The sequence below is a fragment of the Mus caroli genome, unplaced genomic scaffold, assembly GCF_978045245.1.
Source record: "Mus caroli unplaced genomic scaffold, Mus_caroli_1 scaffold_9, whole genome shotgun sequence".
In the NCBI taxonomy this organism is placed as follows: domain Eukaryota; kingdom Metazoa; phylum Chordata; class Mammalia; order Rodentia; family Muridae; genus Mus; species Mus caroli.
The window spans coordinates 77,501,912-77,527,049 of NW_028227264.1; the positions used below are offsets into that span (position 1 = coordinate 77,501,912).

At 36.6% G+C, this 25,138-nt stretch overlaps 1 protein-coding gene across 2 annotated transcripts in view; it reads left to right on the forward strand.

The window, feature by feature from the left end:
• Positions 1-25,138, forward strand: part of LOC110288296 (vomeronasal type-2 receptor 116-like) — a 72,017-nt gene that overhangs the window by 31,088 nt on the left and 15,791 nt on the right. The window contains exons 1-4 of one of the 2 annotated variants that reach the window (XM_085842954.1): positions 3,410-3,670; positions 17,974-18,265; positions 19,049-19,858; positions 21,465-21,692. In XM_085842954.1, coding sequence (XP_085699080.1) covers positions 3,456-3,670; positions 17,974-18,265; positions 19,049-19,858; positions 21,465-21,692 — 1,545 coding nt within the window. In that variant the 5' untranslated portion in view covers positions 3,410-3,455. Of the gene's footprint in view, positions 1-3,409; positions 3,671-17,973; positions 18,266-19,048; positions 19,859-21,464; positions 21,693-25,138 lie in introns of those variants that run through there. The other variant, XM_085842953.1, reaches the window with a different exon arrangement.

A 25,138-nucleotide genomic window follows, 5' to 3' on the forward strand; every position in this document is an offset into this window, starting at 1 on the left:
TATGTGTCGGGAGGTATTTCTTTTCTGGTCCAGTCTATTTGGAGTTCTGTAGGCTTCTTGTATGTTCATGGGCATCTCTTTCTTTAGATTTGGGAAGTTTTCTTCTATAATTTTGTTGAAGATGTTTGCTGGTCCTTTGAGTTGAAAATCTTCATTCTCATCCACTCCTATTATCCGTAGGTTTGGTCTTCTCATTATGTCCTGTATTTCTTGGATGTTTTGAGTTAGGATCTTTTTGCATTTTACATTTTCCTTGATTGTTGTGCCGATGTTCTCTATGGAATCTTCTGCACCTGAGATTCTCTCTTCCATCTCTTGTATTCTGTTGCGGATGCTCGTATCTATGGTTCCAGATTTCTTTCCTAGGGTTTCTATCTCCAGTGTTGCCTCATTTTGGGTTTTCTTTATTGTGTCTACTTCCCTTTTTAGGTCTAGTATGGTTTTGTTCATTTCCATCATCTGTTTGGATGTGTTTTCCTGTTTTTCTGTAAGGACTTCTACCTGTTTGATTATGTTATCATGTTTTTCTTTAAGGATTTGTAACTCTTTAGCAGTGTTCTCCTGCAATTCTTTAAGGGATTTTTGTGCTTCCTCTTTATTGTCTTCTGCCTTTTTATCAGTGTTCTCCTGCATTTCTTTAAGTGTGTTATTAAAGTCCTTCTTGAAGTCCTCTATCATCATCAGGAGATATGCTTTTAAATCCGTGTCTAGCTTTTCCGGTGTGTTGGGGTGCCCTGGACTGGGCGAAGTGGGGGTGCTGGGTTCTGATGATGGTGAGTGGTCTTGGTTCCTGTTAGTAAGATTATTACGTTTACCTTTCGCCATCTGGTAATCTCTGGGGTTAGTTGTTATCGTTGTCACTATTTAAAGATTGGAGCAGAAGCTGTGTTCCACTCACCAGCAGTCTCTAAATCCTGCGGCGGGGGTCGTGGGTAGCTGACGGTACCCCGGTGCTGGTACAGCTGGAAGAGGCCTGTGGTCCTACTCAGGCCGTTTTTCTGCTTCCCTAACTAATGCAGTCTCTGGTCCCGCGTGCAATTGGATTGGAGCAGAAGCTGTGTTCCACTCTCCAGAAGTCTTAAGATCCAGAAGTCTTAAGATCCTGTGGCGGGTGTTGTGGGTAGCTGGCGAGTGTCAGCAGACCCTGCGCCCCAGCTGCCCAGGTGCTTTTCTGACCGGAAGAGGGTTGTGGCCCTATGTAGGCCGGATTTCTCTCTCCCCAACCAGAGCAGTCTCAGGTCCCGCGTGATTGGACTCTGTATTTTCTTTATTTACATTTCAAATGCTATCCCAAAAGTCCACCATATGCTCCCCCCAACATTCCCCTACCCACCCACTCCCACTTCTTAGCCCTGGTGTTACCCTGTACAGAGGCATATAAAGTTTGAAAGACCAAGGGTCCTCTCTTCCCAATGATGGCCAACTAGGCCATCCTCTGCTCCATATGCAGCTAGAGACACAAGCTCCAGGGGTATTGGTTAGCTCATATTGTTGTTCCACCTATAGGGTTGCAGACCCCTTTAGCTCCTTGGGTACTTTCTCTAGTTCCTCCATTGGGGGTCCTGTGATCCATCCAATAGCTGACTGTGAGCATCTACTTCAGTGTTTGCTAGGCCCCAGCATAATCTCACAAGAGACAGCAATATCAGGGTCCTTTCAGCAAAATCTTGCTGGCATATGCAATGGTGTTACCATTTGGAGGCTGATTATGGGATGGATATCCAGGTCTGGCAGTTTCTAAATGGTCCATCCTTTCATCTCAGCTCCAAACTTTGTCTCTGTAACTCCGTCCATGGGTGTTTTGTTCCCAATTCTAAGAAGGTGCAAAGGGCCCACACTTTGGTTTTCGTTCTTCTTGAGTTTCATGTGTTTTGCAAATTGTATCATGTATCTTGGGTATCAGTCTGGTGGCTCCTCAGAAAATTGGACATTCAGTATCTCAGCCATGTTCTTAATTACTATATGTATTATAGAATTATACTCATATCTGTATCAGCCAAAATGATGTTATTCTTACTTTATTACATCAAAAATATTTTCAGGCAATACTTACAAGATATCCATTCCTAAAGAGTTCATAAGCAATTTAGAAGACATAATACAAATAATTACTTTAATTTTGCTTGATGAAGTCCATGGGCTTTATGTACCAGTTGATAAGGTTGCTGGTATATACATGCTTTATTCCTGACCACTAGATGTTAGATAATAAACAGCTGCTTCTTCCCAACCAAATCCTGATTACCTTCTTTATAGCAGTGTTTGTTTCTCTGTATCTATTCATGTAGAAGAAGGAATCCAACGTGGTGTTTATTGTTAGTGAATTATTTTATGTATTTATGTTCCAAATTTTGATCCTACCACAAGTCCCCTATTCTCTGAGTTCTTCAACCCAAACTTCCTCTTGTTTTCCTCTCAGATGGTGTTCCCCACATACACTACTCCCACATCCACACCACGCAATACACCATGCAATACCACAACCAGGCATCACCCTCCATGTAGCCTCACAGTAGATTTATGCACAGAATACTTGTTCTTGTTTTATCTGTAGAGTAATTCCATGAAATGTACATAGAGATCCTCAGCACATAATATGTAATTTGGAGAAATTGGTGTGTGTGGGGGGGTATTTCTCTAATATGCTCATGTCAAAAAGGGGGAGAAGTGGTAAGGAGGAAAATGAGGATATATAAATTCAGTGATCCAACATGGATATAAATAGAGAAAAATAGCCAAGAAGATCAAACGTAAGATCAAATTAGTATGATTTCTACAGTGAAATTAAGTTATGCATCTGAAGTGATAAGTTCACCTTCACATTAGGCTACATAAGAATGAGACCCAAAAGGTCAGGAGCAGTGAACTGGCCAATTATTTGTATATAGACCTGCATGTATCGAAGACAGAATGCTCTCAGGATCCTGAGACACATAGGAAAGTCAAAAGTATTAATTTTATGGACTCTGGTGTCCCTTTAATTAAACCATCAAATTGTGGTATGTATTTTTTCTTCTCTGTTCCCATATTTCTAATAATGTTTATTTTAATGACATATCTGGACATTAACTTGAAGGACTCTGAAAAAAAAAATCTATCTTGATACACCCCTGTGGCCAAAACCAGAGAAGCAGAAAGCAACCCTGGGATTTTTCAGTCTTGGAATAAAAATTGTGATTTTGACTAGAAAAGAAAGTATGTCCTATTAAGCAGTAATCTGTTTTTCACTGAGTGTGGTGCCTCAGGTGGAAAGCCTGAAGGATCAAGCACCATAGAACTCTCAAGGGGTGGATGAAAGGAACCTGGCAAACATCTCTGGTTGATTAGAGTGACATATTCAGTCATAATGTCAACAACAATGCAAATATACAAGCACAGTAACTCAAAATATATATGTTACTCACCCTGGGTTTTACCACCCCATGACTTAGATCTTAACAGAAATATCACTTAATATGCTGTTCTCTTGGCTTCTTATCATTTGGTTTTTACAGATGCCAACTTTCACTTGGATCATTGCAACTCATATCTGCCCAACTGACACAAAATACCTAATACACTCTGATGGAACTGTTGTCATTGGTGCATTTTTTCCTATTTTACATAATTCACATGTAGGTAAAACAATAGATTGGAAATACTTTCCTATGGACTCAGATAATTATTTTGGGTAAGTGCTTTTTATTAACTAATTTTACATATTCTTGTCTCCTGCTTTTAATATGTATTCTAGCATTTTACCAAGTATTTCTCATCGTGGGGCTCCACACATTCCCTACCAAGTTCTCTAATTTTGGTTTCTTAGTGCCTCTTTCTGTCCTCTCAAGTAAGAAGAAAAATTTGTCACATGCATAGTTTTATGTTTAATATTTGATTGCTGCAGTTTGTTCTCCTTTTCCCATGCTGCCTGTCATTCCTCAGACTCAGAGCATATACCATTCCAGGTCTGTACTAGAAAGGGTATTGGCAGTAGCCTGACACAACACTTCAGAGAATTGGGGAATGCCAGTCCTGATTGTCTTAGAGCAGATTTGAAGTCTGCCTTTGAAGTCTGTGACTTTTGCAGCCCTAAAAATGTTCTAGAGTGATTGGTGTTGCTTGTGTCAGATAATTCTGATTTTAGTTAAATAATGCCAGAATAAGAAATTTACCCATCTTCACTGTTATTTTGTATCATTAACATTTTGTATTGTATTGAAAGCTAATATTTCCACATCATTTGATTTCCGATTATAACGTACTTAAACTATATGTTTCCATTATACATTATTTGACTTTGAGTACTTATTCATAAAATAATATTCAATGATATTATGTGCACTGATAACTCTTCATTAGTTTTTAGTCTGCAGGAACAGCAGATCTAGACAGTTTATTTCAATTTCCTTGGTGAACTCAGAGATAACCATGTGAAATATTTTTCAAAGAAATAAAGTGTATTTTGTATCATGCTGAAATTTCTATCACTGTAGAATACACATAAACTAAAGAACTGAAATGGAAAACCAAAGCATGTATTCAACCCTGAACTCAACATGGGGGAATAAACATGGGCAATGAGTGTCCAGCTTGTGGTTAGTTGCTAGAAAATTCCTGAAAGACTAAGTAGATTCTTAGCAATGATACGTTGCTACTCTTTGCTAAAAAATTGGTATGATGATAATGTGTTAGTTAGGTCAAGATAGTGCAGAAGGGATGTAATTCTGAAATAAAACATTTTTAGGTAGAGAAGACATCTTTTCATATTTTGTCATAAGATTTAATAGTGACCGGAGTAATTGAAAAGTTCACAGCTAGGTGAAATATTTCAAGTGCATATTTCAAGAATAATTTTTTTTTTTGGTTTTGAAAGAAATAACACTATATTTGATTCCCCTTTCTTTTCTTGCTCAGTATCTCAGTACCAGGCACAACTTTTCACTATGTCCCATGTCTCTCCAGACAGTATAGTGATAGCAATTTGACTGCAAAATAAACATGTGAAGTAAACAGATTTAAGTGCTCAGCTCATCAAAATCGAATAGTTGCAAACGACTTGTCAGATTATTTAACATGATATAAAATATGGAAATAGAATTTGCAGGTTGTTTTATTTACCATGTATGATAAATATATTTATTCGCCCTATTTAACTTATTTTAACAATATTTAGTTTTATGCAAATAAGGTATATGAAGAGACATACATTAATATCTACTAATCTTCATTCAAACCCCTGACTAAACCTTTATAATACAGGGAAGGAGTGCATAGCCATTTGACATGGCTATTTCTGACAGTGATCAGTGCATTTTCTGCACACTATGAGTCATTGTGCACAAGCACAAGCACAAGCATAATGATTATAATGAACACAAATGATGATGTGCTTTAGCGTGGCTAGAACTATATACGTCAACATTGCTATTTCAATTTACCTGTGTGTAATTGATTTTCTGATTTTTTATTAATTCATTTTGCAATAATTTAAGACAAGATGTGGGTTTTTTTGGTCTTATTTTATGTGTTTTTATAATTCTTTGGAAGCATAAACGACAGTAAGACAAGCATTGGAACGTCAAGCTAAAGTGTTTTATACAGAAAACAAATTCTGATTATTTAATTTATTTTATATAGTGGAATTTTAAAACTATAACATTTTTAGTGAAATATTGTTAGTTAAGTTACCAGTTACATGGATATTGGGTAAATATTAAACAACCAAAAATATCCTAATTACAACAGTACAGTGGTTTTGATTTAAGATCATGTAAATTCACAAAATAACATTCCAATAGGACAGTGGAAGTGAAAATACATGCTAATAAACAAAAAAGCAAGTTCTTTATATAAATATGACATTAATATTTGTTACATTGTGAGCATCCTTGCATCCTCTCTTTCGTCCTCCTATTTGCTTCGTTAAAATCTGTACGTCACAGCTCATTTCCACTTACAAGTGGCAACATGGCATGTTCATCTTTCTGGGCCTGGGAAACCATGCTAGGGATAAGTTTTTCTAGTTCCAAATTCTATTCTGTCATTTTTAAATCATTTTATTTGATTGCATTTTCACATGATCTCCCCCTTCTTGGTTACCTCTCTACCAACACCACATCCTATCCGTAATCATCCCCTCACCTTTGTGACTATGAGGGTGCTCATCCACCCATTCACCCATGTCCACCTCACCCCTCTAGCATCACACTATGCTGGAACATGAAGCCTCCCTCCCTTCTCACTGATGTCAGATAAAACCATCTTCTGCTTCATATGTATATGTATATTTGATTCTCTCCATATACACACTTTGGTTGGTGGTTTAGCCCTTAGAAGAGCTCTGTGGTCCAGTTAGTTGATATTGCTCTTATTATTGGTTTACAATCCCCTTTGCTTACTTCATTCCTTCACTTATCTCTTCCACTGAGGTCCCAAGACTAAGTCTGACAGTTGGGTATAAGTATCTGTATCTGTGTTGGTCATGTGCTGGTAGAACATCCCAGGAAACAACCATATCTGGCTCCTGTCAGCAAGCACTTCTTGGCATCAGCAATACTGTGGAAGTTTGGTGGCTGCAGATGAGATGGTTCCCTAGGTGAGGTGGTCTCTGAATGGCCTATCCTTCAGTCTCAGCTTCAATTTTTTTCCCTGCCCTTTTTGGGCAGGAACATTTGTGGTTTAAATTTTGAGATGAATAGGTGGCACCATCTCTCAACTGGGTGTTGTGCCTCTCTCCGGGAGGTTTGTTGCTACACTTTGAATCTCCCTTTGTTGTGTATTTTAGCTAAAGTCATCATCATTAGCTCCTGAGAACCTCTTGATACCCTAGAATCTGGGACTTTCTAGTGACTACCTCAGTTCCGCATCCTCCTCCACTATATGTTTCTATGCAATTTCCTGATCCTCTGTACTTCTGTGTTGTACCTGTTCCTGCCCCCCTTTTCCTTTCTCTCCTCTCTCCCTCGGTGGTTCCTCTCTCAGTCTAGCTCATGTGATTATTTTGTTCCCACTTCAATGAAAGATTGAAGCATCTGCACACTCCTCTTCCTACTTCTTAAGTTGATGTGATTTGTGGGGTATATCATGGGTATTCTGAGTTTTCAGGCTAAATTCCAATTACCAGTGTATACATATTATGGATATTCTTTTGTTCCTGGGTTACTTCACACAGGATATCCATTTGCCTGAGAATTCCATGAAGTCTTTGTTTCTAATAGCTGGATAGTAATCTGTTTGTGTAAATGTACCACAATTTCTGTATCCATTCTTTGGTTGGGGGATATCTGGGTTGTTTCAAGCTTCTGAATATAATAAATAAGACTGATATAATCACAGTGAAGCAGATCTTACTACAAAAGTCTGTGCTCAATGAAACTGGAATATCTAGAAAAAAAAAGGGATGATTTTCTACACAGATACCAAAGTTAAATTAGCATCAGATAAAACACTTAAATGGTACCATAAATATAAAGAAAAAGAAGCAACCATTAAATGTCTCCCAGGGGAAAAAAAACACTACCACCACCACCACCAACAACAACAAAAAGGACCAATTTGGTTTATTGCAGAATTCTATCAGACCTTCAAAGAATACCTAATCCAATACTTCTAAAACTATTTCATAAAATAGAAATAGAATGAATATTACCCAATATGTGCTATGAAGCCACATTTACACTGATACCTAAATCACACAAAGACCCAATAAAGTATGAAACTTTCAGACCAATTTAGCATATTAATATTAATGCAAAAATGCTCAATAAAATCTCACAATTTGAATCAAAGAAGACATCAATACCATCATCCCCCATGACTGAGTGGGCTTCATCCCAGTGATGCAGGGATGGTTTAATATAAGGAAATCCATCAACTTAATTATGTAAACAAACTCAAAGGGAAAAAACACAAGACCACCCTATCAGATGCTAAAAAACCCTTTGTTAAAATACAACACCCCTTCATGTTAAAGGATTGGAGAGATCAGGAATTCAATGTCTAGATCTAAATATAATAAGTGCAATATACAGAAAACCAGTAGCCAATATCAAAGTAAATGGAGAGAACCTTGAAACAATCCCACTTATATCAGGGACAAGACAAGGCTGCCCAGTCTTCCGATGTCTATTCAATATATTACTCAGTGTTCTAGCCAGAGCAATTAGGCAACAAAAGATAATCAAAGGGGTATGAATTGGAAAGAAGAAAGTCATGGTATCACTATTTACACATGATACGATAGTATACATAATCATCCCTAAAAATCCACAAGATGGCCTTTGTAGCAAATAAACAGCTTCAACAAAGAGGCTGGATATAATATTAACTCACATTAGTAGCCTCCCTCTACTCAAAGGACAAATGGGCTGAAAAAGAAATGATGGAGAAGACACCCTTCACAAAATTCACAAATAATATAAAATGTCTTGATGTGACTCTGACCAAGCAAGTGAAAGATCTGTATGACACAAAATTCAAATCTCTGAAGAAAGAAATCAATGAAGACTACAGAAGATGGAAAGAACTCCCATGCTCATGTATTGGTAGAATTAATAAGTAAAAATGGGCATCTTACCCAAGGCAAATTATAAATTCAACACACATCAAAATTCCAATTCAAATCTTCACACACATAGAAAAAGTAATTCTCAAATTCATCTGGATTAAAATAAACAAAAAATAAACAACAACAAAACAGCACAACAAAAACTCATTCTCAAAAATAGAAGAACTTCTAGGTGGAATCATCATCCTGGACTTCAAGCTGTACAACGGAGGAATAGGGATAAAAAATACATGTTATTGATACGGACAGGCAGGTAGATCAAAGGAAAAAAACTGAAGACCCAGAAATGAGCCCATACACCTATGGCCACTTGATCTTTGACAAAGAAGCCAAAATCATTCAGTGGGAAAAAAACAGAATTTTCAAAAAATGGTGGTTGTTCAACTGGTAGTTGGCATGTAGAAGAATGCAAGTTAATCCATCCTTAACTCCTGGGTTGCCATTTGTCCTATTGATATCGTCCTTTGCCTTACAGGACCTTTTCCATTTTATGAGGTTCAATTTGTCATGGTTTGATCTTGAAGCATTAGCAATTGGTGTACTGTTCATGAAATTTTCCTCTGTGCCAGTGTGTTCAAGGTTCTTTCTTAATTTCTCTCGTATGTGATTCAACATACCTGGTGTTATGTGGAGGCCCTTGATTCACTTGGATTTGAGCTTTGTATAAGGAGTTAAGGATTCGGTTAGCGAGAATTTTATTGAGGATTTTTGCATCTATATTCGTAAGCGAAATTGGTCTGAAGTTCTCTAATCATTGTTGGATCTTTCTGTGGTTTAGGTATTAGAGTAATTGTGGCTTCATAGAATGAGTTGGGTAGAGTTCCCTCTACTTCTATTTTGTGGAATAGCTTGTGCAGAACTGGAATTAGATCTTCTTTGAAGGTCTGGTAGAACTCTGCACGAAACCTGTCTACCTAGTCCTGGGGTTTTTTTGGCTGGGAGACTATTAATGACTGCTTCTATTTCTTGGGTATATGGGACTGTTTAGATCGTTAACTTGATCCTGATTTAACTCTGGTACCTGGTATCTGTCTAGAAATTTGTCCATTTCGTCCAGGTTTTCCAGTTTTGTTGAGTATAGCCTTTTGTAGAAGGATCCGATGGTGTTTTGTATTTCTTCAGGATCTGTTGTTATGTCTCCCTTTTCCTTTCTAATTTTGTTAATTGGGATTTTGTCCCTGTGTCCTCTAGTGAGTCTAGCTAAGGGTTTATCTATCTTGTTGATTTTCTCAAAGAATCAACTCCTCATTTGGTTAATTCTTTGAATAGTTCCTCTTGTTTCCACTTGGTTGATTTCACCCCTGAGTTTGATTATTTCCTGCCGTCTACTCCTATTGCGTGAATTTTCTTCCTTTTTTTCTAGAGCTTTTAGATGTGTTGTCAAGCTGCTAGTGTGTGCTCTCTCCAGTTTCTTTTTGGAGGCACTCAGAACTATGAGTTTCCCTCTTAGAAATGCTTTCATTGTGTCCCATAGGTTTTGGTATGTTGTGGCTTCATTTTCATTAAACTCTAAAAAATCTTTAATTTCTTTCTTTATTCCTTCCTTGACCAAGGTATCATTGAGAAGAGTGGTGTTCAGTTTCCACGTGAATGTTGTCTTTCCATTATTTATGTTGTTATTGAAGATCAGCCTTAGTCCATGGTAGTCTGATCGGATGCATGGGACAATTTCAATATTTTTGTATCTGTTGAGGCCTGTTTTGTGACCAATTATATGGTCAATTTAGGAGAAGGTCCCGTGAGGTGCTGAGAAGAAGGTATATCCTTTTGTTTTAAAATGTTTTAAAATGTTCTGTAGATATTTGTTAAGTCCATTTGTTTCATAACTTCTGTTAGTTTCACTGTGTCCCTGTTTTGTTTCTGTTTCCACGATCTGTCCATTGATGAAAGTGGTGTGTTGAAGTCTCCCACTATTATTGTGTGAGGTGCAATGTGTGCTTTGAGCTTTACTAAAGTTTCTTTAATGAAAACTCAAATGATATGTACTCACTAATAAGTGGATATTAGCCCAGAAACTTAGTATACCCTAGATATAAGAGACAATTTGTAAAACACATGAAACTGAAGAAGAACGAAGACCAAAGTGTTGACACTTTGCCCCTTCTTAGAATTGGAAACAATCACCCATGGAAGGAGTTACAGAGACAAAGTTTGGAGCTGAAACAAAAGGATGGAACATCTAGAGACTGCCATATCCAGGGATCCATCCCATAATTAGCCTCCAAACGATGACATCATTGCATACACTAGCAAGATTTTGCTGAAAGGACCCTGATATAGCTGTCTCTTGTGAGACTAGGCCGGGGCCTAGCAAACATAGAAGTGGATGCTCACAGTCAGCTATTGGATGGATCACAGGACCCCCAATGGAGGAGCTAGAGAAAGTATCCAAGGAGGTATCGAGATCTGCAACCCTGTAGGTGCAGCAATATTATGAACTAACCAGTAACCTGGAGCTCTTGACTCTAGCTGCATATGTATCAAAAGATGGCCTAGTCGACCATCACTGGAAAGAGAGGCCCATTGGACATGCAAACTTTATATGCCCCAGTACAGGGGAACACCAGGGCCAAAATGTGGGAATGGGTGGGTAGGGAAGTGGGCGGGAGGGTATGGGGGACTTTGGGATAGCATTGGAAATGTAATTGAGGAAAATACGTAATAAAAAAATTTTAAGAAAATGGAAAAAAAAGGAGTTAAGGATGGATTAACTTGCATATCTAGAAATAGATTAGATATAGATATAGATATAGATATAGATATAGATATAGATATAGATATAGATATAGATATAGATATAGATATAGATATAGATATAGATATAGATATAGATATAGATATAGATATAGATATAGATAGATAGATAGATATATAGATATATAGATATATAGATATAAAGATATAAAGATATAAAGATATATAGATATATAGATATATAGATATATAGATATATAGATATATAGATATATAGATATATAGATATATAGATATATAGATATATAGATATATAGATATATAGATATATAGATATATAGATATATAGATATATAGATATATAGATATATAGATATATAGATATATAGATATATAGATATATAGATATATAGATATATAGATATATAGATATATAGATATATAGATATATAGATATATAGATATATAGATATATAGATATATAGATATATAGATATATAGATATATAGATATATAGATATATAGATATATAGATATATTGTTTTGGAGTTAGGATCATTTCTTGTGTTGCCGAGATCTCATACATGTTAGGTACATAATCTGATAACAATAGCCCTGGGCCCTGTTCTGTTTTGTTTTGGAGCTTGCTTTTGGTCTTGCTATGTTACTCAGGCTGGACTCCAGCTTGCTCTCCTCCTAGGTTGGCCTCCTAGGTGCCTGCACTACTAGGCCTGGCATCATCAGCATTTTGGCCAGGTTAGTACCTGGCCATTATCAATGTCCTGCTACTGGATATTGCTGTGAGAATTCTTATAACATCTGTAATGTATTTGGAGTTCTTGGGAAAATTTAGTATTTTAAATAATGAGATTATTGTATATAACTGAATATACACAGATTTTTTAAGAATACATCTGGTGAACAATTAAAAAAAAAGAGTTGAGTAAAGAAAGAAAGAAAGAAAGAAAGAAAGAAAGAAAGAAAGAAAGAAAGAAAGAGTTGAGTAATACAACTCAGTGTAAATTTTTCACGTTTTAATTCATTTGACTTTTAAAAAATTATATTCTTATTTTTAGGTTCAGAATTTTTTAAATTATATATTTATTTCATTTACATTTCCAATGCTATCCCAAAAGTCCCCAACAAGCTCCCCCACACACTCCCCCACCCACCCACTCCCACTTCTTAGCCCTGGCATTCCCCTGTACTGACGCATATAAAGTTTGCATGACCAATGGGCTTCTGTTTCCACTGATGGCTGACTAGGCCATTTTCTGATACATATTCAGCTAGAGACACGAGCTCCAGGGGGTACTGGTTGTTCCACCTATAGGGTTGCAGATCCCTTTAGCTCCTTGGTTACTTTCTCTAGCTCCTCAATTGGAGGCCCTGTGATCCATCCAATAGCTGACTGCGAGCATCTATTCTGTGTTTGCTAGGTGCCAGCATAGTCTCACAAGAGACAGCTATATCTGGGTCCTTTCAGCAAAATCTTGCTAGTGTATGCAATGGTGTCAGCGTTTGGAAGCTGATTATGGGATGGATCCCCGGATATGGCAATTTCTAGATGGTCCATCCTTTTGTCTCAGCTCCAAACTTTTTCTCTGTAACTCTTCCATGGATGTTTTGTTCCCAATTCTAAGAAGGGGCAAAGTGTCCACACTTTGGTCGTTGTTCTTCTTGATTTTCATGTGTTTTGCAAATTGTATCTTATATCTTGGGAGGGGGGGGGTTGTCCTTCTTACCAGTTGGAACATCTTCTGGATATATGCCCAGGAGAGGTATTGTGGGATCCTCTGGTAGTACTATATTCAATTTTCTGAGGAACCCCCAGACTGATTTCCAGAGTGGTTTACAAGCTTGCATGGACACATGCTCCACTATGTTCATAGCAGCCCTATTTATAATATCCAGAAGCTGGAAAGAACCCAGATGTCCCTCAACAGAGGAATAGATACAGAAAATGTAGTACATTTACACAATGGAGTACTACTCAGTTATGAAAAAGATTTAATATTTTCGTAGATGTTGTTGTCTCTTCTTTTTTATTTAGTGTTTTGATTATTATATAGCACGAAAGTTTTCTTTCCTTGTCTTTTTGTATTCTGTAAGCTGCTTGAATGTTTTTACGCATCACTTTTTTTTAGTTTAGCAAATTTTTATTTTAAGAATTTGATAAAATATATCCTGTATATTTGACTTGGGCATTTTAAACTTCTATTATTTCTGTTGGTTTAATATTTGTTTTTTTTATATTGTCCCAAATTTCCTGGATTCTTTTTTGGTCTGAAATTTTTAAAAGTTGACATCTTCTTTGAAGGATTTCATTTTATCTATGCTGTCTTGTATGACTGGGATTCTTTTTTCTGTCTCTTGTATTCTGTTTGGCAATGCTTGTACCTGTAATTCCTGTTCACTTACCTTGATTATCCATTACCAGAATCCCCTCATTTTGTATACTCTTTGTTGCTTCTACGTTGATTTTCTGGATTAAATACACATATTCATTGCCTTCACCTCCGTATGTATTTCTATCACCTTCACTTTCTTGACATTTTTTTACTGGATTTAAAAATTCCTTTCCATTTTTTTTTCAAATTCTTTAAGGGATTTAATCATTTTTTTCTTTATGAACCTCTGTCATTTTCACAAAGTTGTTGTAAAGGTCATTTCCTGTGATTCATTTGTGTTGGGATATTAAGGGTTTATAAATACATATTATAAAGAGATTGCAAGGAAGTAGTGCTGTCATGGTGCTTGGACTATTATTCACTGTGTCTATACTGATGTCTAGTCATCTGGATTTGTACCAATTATACATATAGATACTAACTTTGGTTTGTCTTCCTTGGACTTTCTATATCTTTTAATTTTTCTTCCTTGGTTTCTGGATCATCTCTGGTCTTCTGGATGAAGTGTCATGTGCCTAACTTAAATCGCTGCTATTGTCTCTGTTCTAGTTGGCTGTTGCACTTCTGGTGGCCTCAATGACTTCTGATTCATGCAAGCAGGACAGATGGTAGCTCATCTGCTTTAAAGTGAGATGGCCAGCCACCAGAATTGATAGGAAGTTTCTGTCAGAATTGTGGAGCGTGACATGGTGATAAGTAAAGCAATGGTGATGGGGGATTTACTGTCTGTGTATGGGCACGGTGGAAAAGCTATCTTACCTGGGGTTCAGGAAACTAGTCTGACATCTAGTTGGGTAGAAGTTTTCTTCCAGAAGTGTGGGCTTCAATATGGAGATAAAGAGAGAAGGGAAGATCGGGGTTAAATTGTTTTCCTCCATTCCTTTTAGGAAAGGACAAATTTAAATTTAGTATACATGAAATATAAAGAAAAATATATACTTTCTGATTAATTTACAACAATGCATATAAGCCTTATCTTTCTATAAAAAGAAATATAACTGACTGCAAAATTTCAAGGAAAATGCTTTCATGAAGAAAACATTAAGAGACACAAAGTGTACATTTACTTTACTCTTTTTATCTTAATTGATCTATCCATTTGGATACCTATATTGTTCTTTATTTCAAATAATCTAGTAAATTATAAAATATTAAACGTTTTGATTAAAAAAACATATTCTTCATATGCTCCATGAAGGGTTACGACTCAATATTAGAATTCCACAATGAAAGAAGTGTACATTTTCTTAAAAAGTTAAGCAAATTTCAAATAAACTTAACATTTTGATATTTTTACTTATTTAGATGAAGATGAATGATAATCCAGCAGAATGAAATATTTGCAATGATGAAATTATGACATTTAAGAACTATCTTCTTTTTAAACTTTCCTTTCTTTTATAATTGTACATATGTATGATATATGACTTTTTTCCTAAGCAGGAATTTATATATAATGTCAAAGTCTGATTGTTTTATTTTCCATATCCATATAGTGCTCTGTGTTTGGAGATTTGCATTCTTCACTTTTATTTCTGATACATTATAAATAATAATTTCATAATCTATAATGTCCCTTAAAATGATGATCAGTAGATATTGTAATTATCTCAAATTTTTCTTTTTTACTTAAATAATTTTTTATTATTTTTATATACAAAATGGTAACTCCCTTCCCCTCCTCACCTTGCAGATATTTTCACCACGTGTGCCCTCCCTCCTCTTTGCCTATAAGAGAATGTCCTCCTGGTATCCTCCCTCAGTGGAGCAACCAGGCACTGTAGGATTAGGCACATCTTCTCCCATGAGGCTAGACGGGGCAGTCCTCTGCTACTCATGTGCCATATGAACAGAGAAGCTCATATATGCTCATATATGCTCTTTTGTTCGTGCATATGACTCTGGGATTTATGAGTGTTCCAGGTTAGTTGACTCTATTGGTCTTCCTTTTAGGTGGCCTTCTCATCCATGCCTTCAGTCCTTCCCATAACACTCCCCTAAGGTTTAATAAGCTTATTCTAACTCCAGGGTTGTCTCCCCTTGTGATTTCCCTGTTGTTTCTATTTCCATTTTTGGATCCCGGATGGTTTTGTTCATTTCCTTCTCCTGTTTGACTGTATTTTCTGTATTTCTTTAATGTATTTTGATGTTTCCTCTTTAAGGACCTCCAGCTGCTTACCTGTGTTTCCCAGTATTTACATAAGGGAGCCATTCATGTCCTTCCCTAAGTCCTCTATCACCATCATTATAAGTGATTCTTGATTGGAAACTTGCTTTTCTGGTGTGATCCTACATCCAGTACTTGCCATGGTAGGAGAACTGGATTCTGATGATGCTAAGTAACCATGGTTTTGGCTGCTTCTGTTCTATTACTGTCTCCTGCCATCTGATTATTTCTAGTGTTAGCTGTCCTCACTATATCTGACTGGATCTATCCTTCTTGTGGTTCTGGTTGTGTCAGAACTCCTCAGAGTTCAGCTCTCTCTGTGATCCTGTCATTCTGGGATTCTGGGATCCTGAGATCCTTGGTGTCAGAGCTCCTGGGAGTGGAGCTTCTTCTGGGTGTTGTGGTACTGGCTGTGGAGATGAGGACCAAGATCTGCTCAGGGCATCAGCTCAGACTGATAGGAGTCTGTGACACTAGTCGGGTGTGGTTCCTTAGTGCCCCGGTCCTGCTGGTCCCAATTACTTCCCATGTTGGGACAGATGTCATGTTGTTTGCACCTCTGATCCAATGATCCTGGGTGTGTTAAATCACCTGGGAGTGGATCTTGCACTGTGTGGAGACTGGCTAAGGAGTTGACACCTAAGGTCTGCACTAGGCACTGCCCCAGACTGGATGCAAACTTAATTAGTAACTTCTAAGAATATTCAAGACTTTACAGTGGATTTATTCTACTCTTTGATTTTCTTTTTGGTAGGATCATTGTATATCCAGGGCTGTTGAGATCCAAAAATATAGCACAAACTGGCTTGAAATTTCCAGATATGCCCGCTTCTGCTTCTTTATGATAATATTGTAGCAAGGTAGTAGGATGCTTTTATCTGCTGGTGGTAAAAACAATGACATAGACACTTTTTCATATTTTAAAACTTAGGAGTTTTAGCTGAGCAGATTACCAGACAAATTTCAACCTCACTAATTCCAAACCTGGCACTATGTCCTGGATACAGACAGCTCTACTTCTCTCCTCATCTTCACATCCAAACAATAATGGTGGTGTCTTGCTAGAACATCTCTCCCTTTTGCTCTCTGCTTTGAAGAATCCCCATATCTCCTGGAAGTTTTGCTATCCCACATTCTGCTTAGCTATTAGTGGTCAGATATATATTACATCCAAAAGACATGTGAGGAAGGATGTATGTTCACAAAATATTAGACCAGTGATGGGCTATAGAAATAGCAATTCCATGAACTGACAACTAAGATAGAACTTTGCACTCAACAAGTTTGGCAGTCAACAAAATAATATAGTGAAAAAATGTCACACAAAGTACCCCTACATAGAGACTTGCCATCATGCCTATACTTTTCAGTGTTTTATTAAGAACTCTTTTGTGGGATAATACACCATGCCAGAAAGCATAATAAGCTTGAGTGGTTCTGAGAACCCAACAGCCATGTACCCACCTGAGATGGTAGGCATCTCCCTATACCCTACTTGATTCATTAACTGACACATGTGCCATATTTCCACAAAAGGAAAAATCACCTGTGATCACGTGTAGAAAACTAAAGTTCTTTATGCTAATGAGGAATGCAGAGTCCCTGAGGTTTTACCCAATAAGATTGCCTTCCTGGACATTATTTCTTACAAAATGTATTTAATCTCTAGTCCATGCTGAGAATGTGGTATGCACCTATTTACCAAGATGTACAAACAATAAACAGTTTGTTCAAAATCAAAATCTTGCCACAGATAGATTGAAATAGATAAGTAAGTTCTTTCACAATAATATATCACAGGAATCTGGTGGCTTTATGAAGAATCAATTATTTTGCATAATTTTCAATATTGGAAGAGGAGTGGATAACTTTGAAGAAATATACTTGATTTTATGGTTGAATTATGTTATATTTCCACATCTGCAAATCAGAGAAAGCAAGCTCTCTTGGGTCTATAATTAACAAGGACCCCCTTTCAGTATCTCATTGGCTGTAATTGTCATAGCATACCATTTTAATAGAAAAAATTCATTGGCTGACATAAAAGTGCGTGTTCTAAGCAAACACAACCATTCAAAGTATAGACCTAGTGCACTAAATTTGTATGTATATTATTATGAGTTCCTCCATGTGAATGCTGTGATTCTTCTCTGCAGGATGAGTACACGAAACTACCAACTCGTTTTGGCCATGTTATTTGCTGTCAATGAGATCAACTTGAACTCCCATATTTTACCAAACACCTCTCTTGGACTTGAGATTTATAATCTGCCAGCTATTGGAAAGAACATTTTTAGGGGTGTGTTCGCTTGGCTCACAGGTTTGAGTAGATTGATCCCTAATTATACATGTAAAAAAGAAAGCAAATCAGCTGCTACACTTACTGGGCTATCATGGAAAATATCTGAAACAATTTGGACCATATTAGATCTTTACAAATTTCCTCAGGTGAGTGCAAGTGACGTGCGTGATGAGCAGCCAGGAGTCTTTACTCTGATTTTAGCTGTTTGTTAAATGAAAGGGACACAGTTTGATTATTTAAGTTGAAAAATCATCTACAAAGACAAAGACAAATTGGTTTTTGAGGGTTTTTTGTTTGTTTCTTTATTTATTTATTTATTTATTTGTTTGTTAGTTTTACTTTTAAATATAGTATACTGGTTGATTTTCTGTCAACTTGACCCAGGCTGGATTTATCACAGAGAAAGGAGCTTCAGTTTAGAAAATGCCTCCAGGAGACACTGCTGCAACGCATTTTCACAATTAGTGATTGAGAGGGGAGGGCCCATTGTGGGTGGTGCCATCCCTGGGTTGGTAGTCTTGGGTTCTATAAGAAAGCAACCTGAAGCCGGGCGTGGTGGCACATGCTTTTAATCCCAGCACTCGGGAGGCAGAGGCAGGCGGATTTCTGAGTTCGAGGCCAGCCTGGTCTACAAAGTGAGTGCCAGGACAGCCAGGGCTACACAGAGAAACCCTGTCTCGAAAAACCAAAAAAAAAAAAAAAAAAAAAAAGAAAGCAACCTGAGCAAGCCAGGGGAAGCAAGCCAGGAACATCCCTCCACGGCCTTTGTATCAGATCCTGATTCCTGACCTGCTTGAGTTCCAGTACTGACTTCCTTTGGTGATCAACAACAATGTGGAATGTTTAATAATTTCATTTTGTCTTTTAAGACTAAGACATTTTGAATGGCAATTCTTGTTCTCCATTTTAACATTCTGTATTTCTTTCAGCTTACTTTTGGGCCTTTTGATCCTGTTCAGATTGGTAGAAACCAGTTTCAATCTCTCTACCAGGTGGCCCCCAAAGACACAGCTCTGTTGTCTGGTATTGCCTCTTTGATGCTTCATTTCAACTGGAACTGGGTGGGACTTCTCATCCCAGATGACCACAGAGGTGCTCAGTTTCTATCAGACTTTAGAAAGGAACTAGACAAAACTAGAATCTGCATAGCTTTTGTGCAAACAGTATTATACCTGGGGGAAACACTACTTCGTTTGCTATCACAAGATCATATCCACATTCTAGAATCATCAACAGCAGAAGTGATTGTAATTTATGGACCCACTTCTATTCTATTAACTTTAATAGAAAGCACATATAGAAAGTACAACCTGAAAAAAATTTGGGTTATGAATACAAAATGGTTTTGCCCAAATTTGGAACTATATAATATGTTAGAATTATCCCATGGGGCTCTCATTTTTTCACCCCATTATGAGGAGATTGCTGGTTTCAAAAAGTTTATGCAAGAAGCCACCCCCAATAAGTACCCAGAAGATCTTTTGCTTCATTTATTGTGGTACTGGTATTTCAAATGCTCATTTTTGCATTCTGAATGTAAAATATTTAAAAACTGTCTGCAGAATGCCTCTTTGGAATTGTTGCCAGGGAATATTTTTACAATGGCCATGACTGAAGAGAGTTACAATGTGTATAATGCTGTGTATGCAGTGGCCCACAGTCTGCATGAGGAGACACTCAGTCAAATACAATTTCAACCACAGGCAAATATTGATAGGACTCTGTTATTCCCCTGGAAGGTAATGTAAATTCCTTGTATTTTAAACTCCCCAATATGTCATCAGATGCTTTAAAAGCTCTCAAACTAGTTATGCTAGATTACTTTTTCCATTCAATAATCTATAAGAGGTAGCATATATTTCAGTGCCTAGATATCAATGTACATGTATATCTATAAATATGATTGATAAGTGTACTTGTGGAAGATTGCATTTAATAGAATAATTCTTATTTTTGTAGAAAAAATATGGATATTTCTCTTTGCAATTTCTCAGAAGCAAAACCCAGGTTTTCAATGATGCACTTAGCCCTAAAGAGGTTTGATGTCTCAGGGTGGGTAACATGCTCTACCATCTCAGAGAAGAAGGTGATGGGCAACAGGGATATCGGTTGTCTGAGGGATAGCCTGGAAAGAAGAGCTGCAATCAGGATGGAATTGGATAACTAAACTTAAAATAATATGGATAATAGAAAAATAATTCTCTAGATCCACCTTATCGAGGGGATTTAGGAAATAAAATAATAATTATCAGAAGAAAGGTGATTAGAGGGTAAAGAAAATGAAAATATTGTTTAAAGAATACATTACTAGAGGTAAACAAGATTAATTTGTTTTTCTTCATTCTGACCCATAGTTAGTAATAGTGGGTTTTCACAGTTGTCAATTTTACTGAATCTGGAATCATCTAATACCCAAAAGCCCGCCTGTAGGGTCTCCTAGAGTTGCCATGGTATAGTTGGCTTGAGAGGTATGTGTTATGAGGTTACGGGTGTTTTCATTTTCAGATCCTGGAGAATTTTCTGTGCTTTTTTATTCTTAGGAACCATAAGCACTCTCTAAGGTAGTGAAACATATAGGCCGACTGTCCCCCTCTGGATTCCATAGAAGTTATCAAAATATGTAGATCTTGTCTAAAAATTCATATTGAACAACCCTGTCTAACTTGCAAACTGCTATTGTATTCTACATTGTTAAGTTTCTGATTTTTTTAAACTAAACAGTCTGGATACAAAACAAAACAAGAAAATCAAGTATTCATGTTGAATTTATACAAAATATATCCAATATTCCTGGATGCCATTAGAATTTTTGTGCTAAAATCACTCCTGATTATCCACCAAACTCAAATTACCTCATCATAAATATTGAGGCTAAGAAATTGTCAGAAAATATGAGGAAATAGTTAGTTTTCAGAGAAGTTTTGATTAGTTTACTATATAGTTCTTGATAAGTTTTCAATATTTGGCATGATTCTAGATGAGACTCCGTTCCCATTATTGTATTGATTCTTAGAATTATATCTTATTCCATTAGATAATAGAGATAGAAATGATGAACTTAGAATCTTTTTTTTTTTTTAATGTTGAAACTTGTTTTCTCTCTTATCCTTGATTGTTTGGCACTGCTTGACAAATTATATTCTATGCAAACTGACACTTACAAAAACAAATATGTATATTCTGCTAAGATTTCCTTTGTTCAACCCCATAGGTAATTAATTAAAACAGCATTAACATGATATATTACATACATGATACATTTATAGTCAGGACTAACTTCTTATTTGTAGTTCAGTTATGATTCTATAACTGCAATTTCATGACAGGAATTCATATATGTTTTAGCTTCACCCTTTTCTGAAGAAGATTCAAGTGAAAAATTCTGTTGGTGACCACGTGGTTCTGGACTGGAGAAGGAAGGCAGATCCAGAGTATGATATTACCAACATTTGGAATTTCCCAACAGGTCTTTCACTATTAGTGAAAGTGGGTACATTTGTTCCCAGTGCTCCCAAAGGGGAACAATTGTCAATGTCTGAATATATGATTAATTGGCCCATAGGATTTACAGAGGTGCGTGTGTTTCTAATATAAGTAAATATTATATGTTTCTGGGTGTAATGACTCTTGGTTGGTATTATTGACCACATCAATACACTAAAACTATCAATCTTAAGATTTTTACTGGTGACTTATTCTGGTGGATGTGTTTTACATATTTTCCAATTATCTATTCATTTTGTCATTTTAAAAAATGATATCAGACTGGAAAGATGGCTCAGCCGTTAAAGGCTAGGCTCACAACCAAAAATATAAAAAAGGATATCAATTAGTCCTTTCTGAGGACATTGTAATAAAAGAGATATCAGGATGTTTATATTGACTTACTGTGTCATCGGTAAATTTATTTTCAAAATAACATAAATTGCAATAACCTGAAAAGAGGAATCTTAGTAGGAATAATATTTGCAAACCCCTTTCATTAAGCAAAACCTGTCAAGTATTGTACTTTAAAAGGTCTTACACATGAGGGACCATTATACTGAGAGTGGATTTATTTTACTAATTTATGAAAAAAAGAGAAAGAAGTTAGTAAAACAACAGATTAGAATAGCCAACAGGTCCTTCACTATTAGTGAAACTGGGTACATATGCTCACAGTGCTGAAGAACAATTGTCCATATCTGAATATATGATTAATTGGCCCAGAGGTGGGTATGTCTCTATTATAAATAAATACTATGTTTCTGAAACTAATAACCCTTGATTGCTATTATGGACCACATCAATACTCAAGCAAATCAAAGGATGTGAATGAAATTAACCTCAAGTTCCCGAATAAAGAAACTGAAGATTTCAGAAGAAAGATCTTCCATACTCATAAATTAGTTGGATTAACCTAGTGACAATGAACTGTATTTTTGACTGTTACCAAATTTCCACATACTTAACAAAGGGATATACAAATACAATGCAATTCCTATCAAAAGTACCACACAATCATTTACAGACTTTGAAAGAGCGATTATCAAAATCATATGGAAGAACAACAAGCCAGGATGCAAAAACGAAACTTACCAATAAAATAATCTCTGGAGGAATTACCATCATTGGTCTCAAGTTGAACTACAGAGAATTGGCATAAAAACTGCATGGTTTTGGAATAGAAACAAGGTTGTTAATCAGTGGAATGAAATCCATTCCCAGAAGTACACTTATAGGCACTTGACTTTTGACAAAAAGTTAAAAAAACATACAATGAAAAAAGAAAGCACCTTCAGCAAATGATTCTCATTCTATTGAATATCTGCTTTGTAGAACAATGCAAATAGATCCATATTCATCACTCCTCAAAACACCCAAGTCGAAGTGGGTCAAAGACCTCACCATGATACCAGATACACTGAATCTAATTGAAGAGAAATTGGTGAATAGCCTTGAACCCATTGGTGCAGAAGACAATATCCTGGGTGGATCATGGAACAATTAATAGATGGGACCTCATGACACTGGAAAGCTTCCATAAGGCCTAGAACAGTATCAAAAGGACAAACATGGGAGCTAGTAATCAGAAAAAGGTCTTCACTAATCCTACATCCAACAGTGGTCTAATATTCCAAATAATAAGGTACTCAAGAAGTTAGATTCTAAAACTTAAAAAGTGAATAGCCCAATTAAAAAATGTGATAAAAGCTACACAGAGAATTTTCAAAGGAGGAGTCTCAAATGTATTAGAAGTGGTTGAAGATATGTTCAACAACCTTACCAATCAGGGAAATGTAAATAAAAATGACTCTAAGAATCAGTCTGACACAACAAAAATGGCCAAGATAAAAACTGAACAGATAGCTTCTGTTAATGAGGACATAGAGACATGGGAACACTAGTCTGTTGCTGTTGAGATTGCAAACTTGTGCAGACACAGAGGAAAGCAATCTGGTAGTTGCTCAGAAACCTGGAAATAGTACTGCATGAAGATACAGATATACTGTTCCACCATATTAGGACATGTGCTCTGCTGTTTATAGTAGCCTGATTCATTATAGACAGAAACTAAAAACAACCAGATGTCCCTCAACCCCCCTCCCAAAAAAAGGATAAAAGAAAATGTGATTCATTCACTCAATGTTTTACTACGCAGCTATAAAAATGAGGACATTAAAATTTCCAAGAAATTGGATGGAACTAGAAAATATCATCCTCAAAGAGATAATCCAGACTCAAAGACATGAATAGTATGTATTTTCTTATAAGAAATATTAGTGACTAAGAACATGATATACATTTTACAATCCATAGACCCAAAGAAACTAAACGAAGAAGGAAAGCCAAATCGAGGATACTTGAATCTCACTTAGAAGGGGCATAAAATAGTCATAAGGGATAGATGGAGGGAGGTAACTTTCTGTGATAGGGAATGTGGTAGGGAATGGTGGTTTATCAGGTCTTGGAAGAGTCAGAAAAGATGTTCAGATAGTCAGGAGAACAAAAGGTGACCTGTATGTTCCAGGAGTGCAGGAGTTGGGGAAATGTCAAGGAAGAGTCAGACATGGCATTAGGAAGACCAACAGTAGTTAGTGCATGTGATGATAACTAAGACCAATAGCACTGCAGTGAACATGAAGAGAACACCTCCAATAGCCAAGCATTTCCAGTAAAGGAGGGATAAGGACAACACATAGGCACCAAATTTTTGACCCAAAAATAGTTCTAACTACAAGAAATGCAGAGATGTTGCAGAGACTGAGAGAATTGCCAACCAATAACTGGCCCAACTTCAGGAGCACGACAGGGGCAAGTATATCAATCCCTGACACAAATAATGATACCTGTTATGCTTGCAAAAAAAGAACCTGTTTTAACTGTCCTTCCAGAGGATCCACCTAGCAGCTAACTAAAACAAATGAAGAGACACACAGCCTAACATGGGGCAGAGTTACAGGACAATTATGGAAGTATTGGAGCCCAGAAATGTTTAAGAACTACACAGGAAAATCAAGAGTCCTATAAACTCGACACTTGGGGAATCTCACAGATTCAGTCACAAATCAAAGAGTGTACGTGGGTTGTACTTAACCTAACCCACCCCCAATATATGTAGCATATGTGTAGCTCAATATCCATGTGAGTTCCTCAAAAGCTGAAGTGGATACTGTCCTTAAGCTGATACTTCTCTAGAGAATTCATTCCACAAATGAGCTACCCTCTTTGGCCAGAGTGGGAGAGGATGAGTTTAATCCTGGAGAATCTTGATGTGCTAGGATGGCAGGATATACACTGGTTGCACATCCTTCCAGCAGAAAAGGTAAGGGGAACTCTTTGGGAGTGAACCAGGAGGGGCAGTGTTTGATATATAAATGGAATAAAATATTAATTAATAGAAAAAATAACTAACATCACAAATGGCCTATAAAACATTTGGGTGGTGGCAGGTGGTCCTATGTTGTTTAAGAATCTAAGGTGAGAAAGACACAATTAGCATGACAGTAAACATAAGTAGTACATGTTCTCCATTTCCA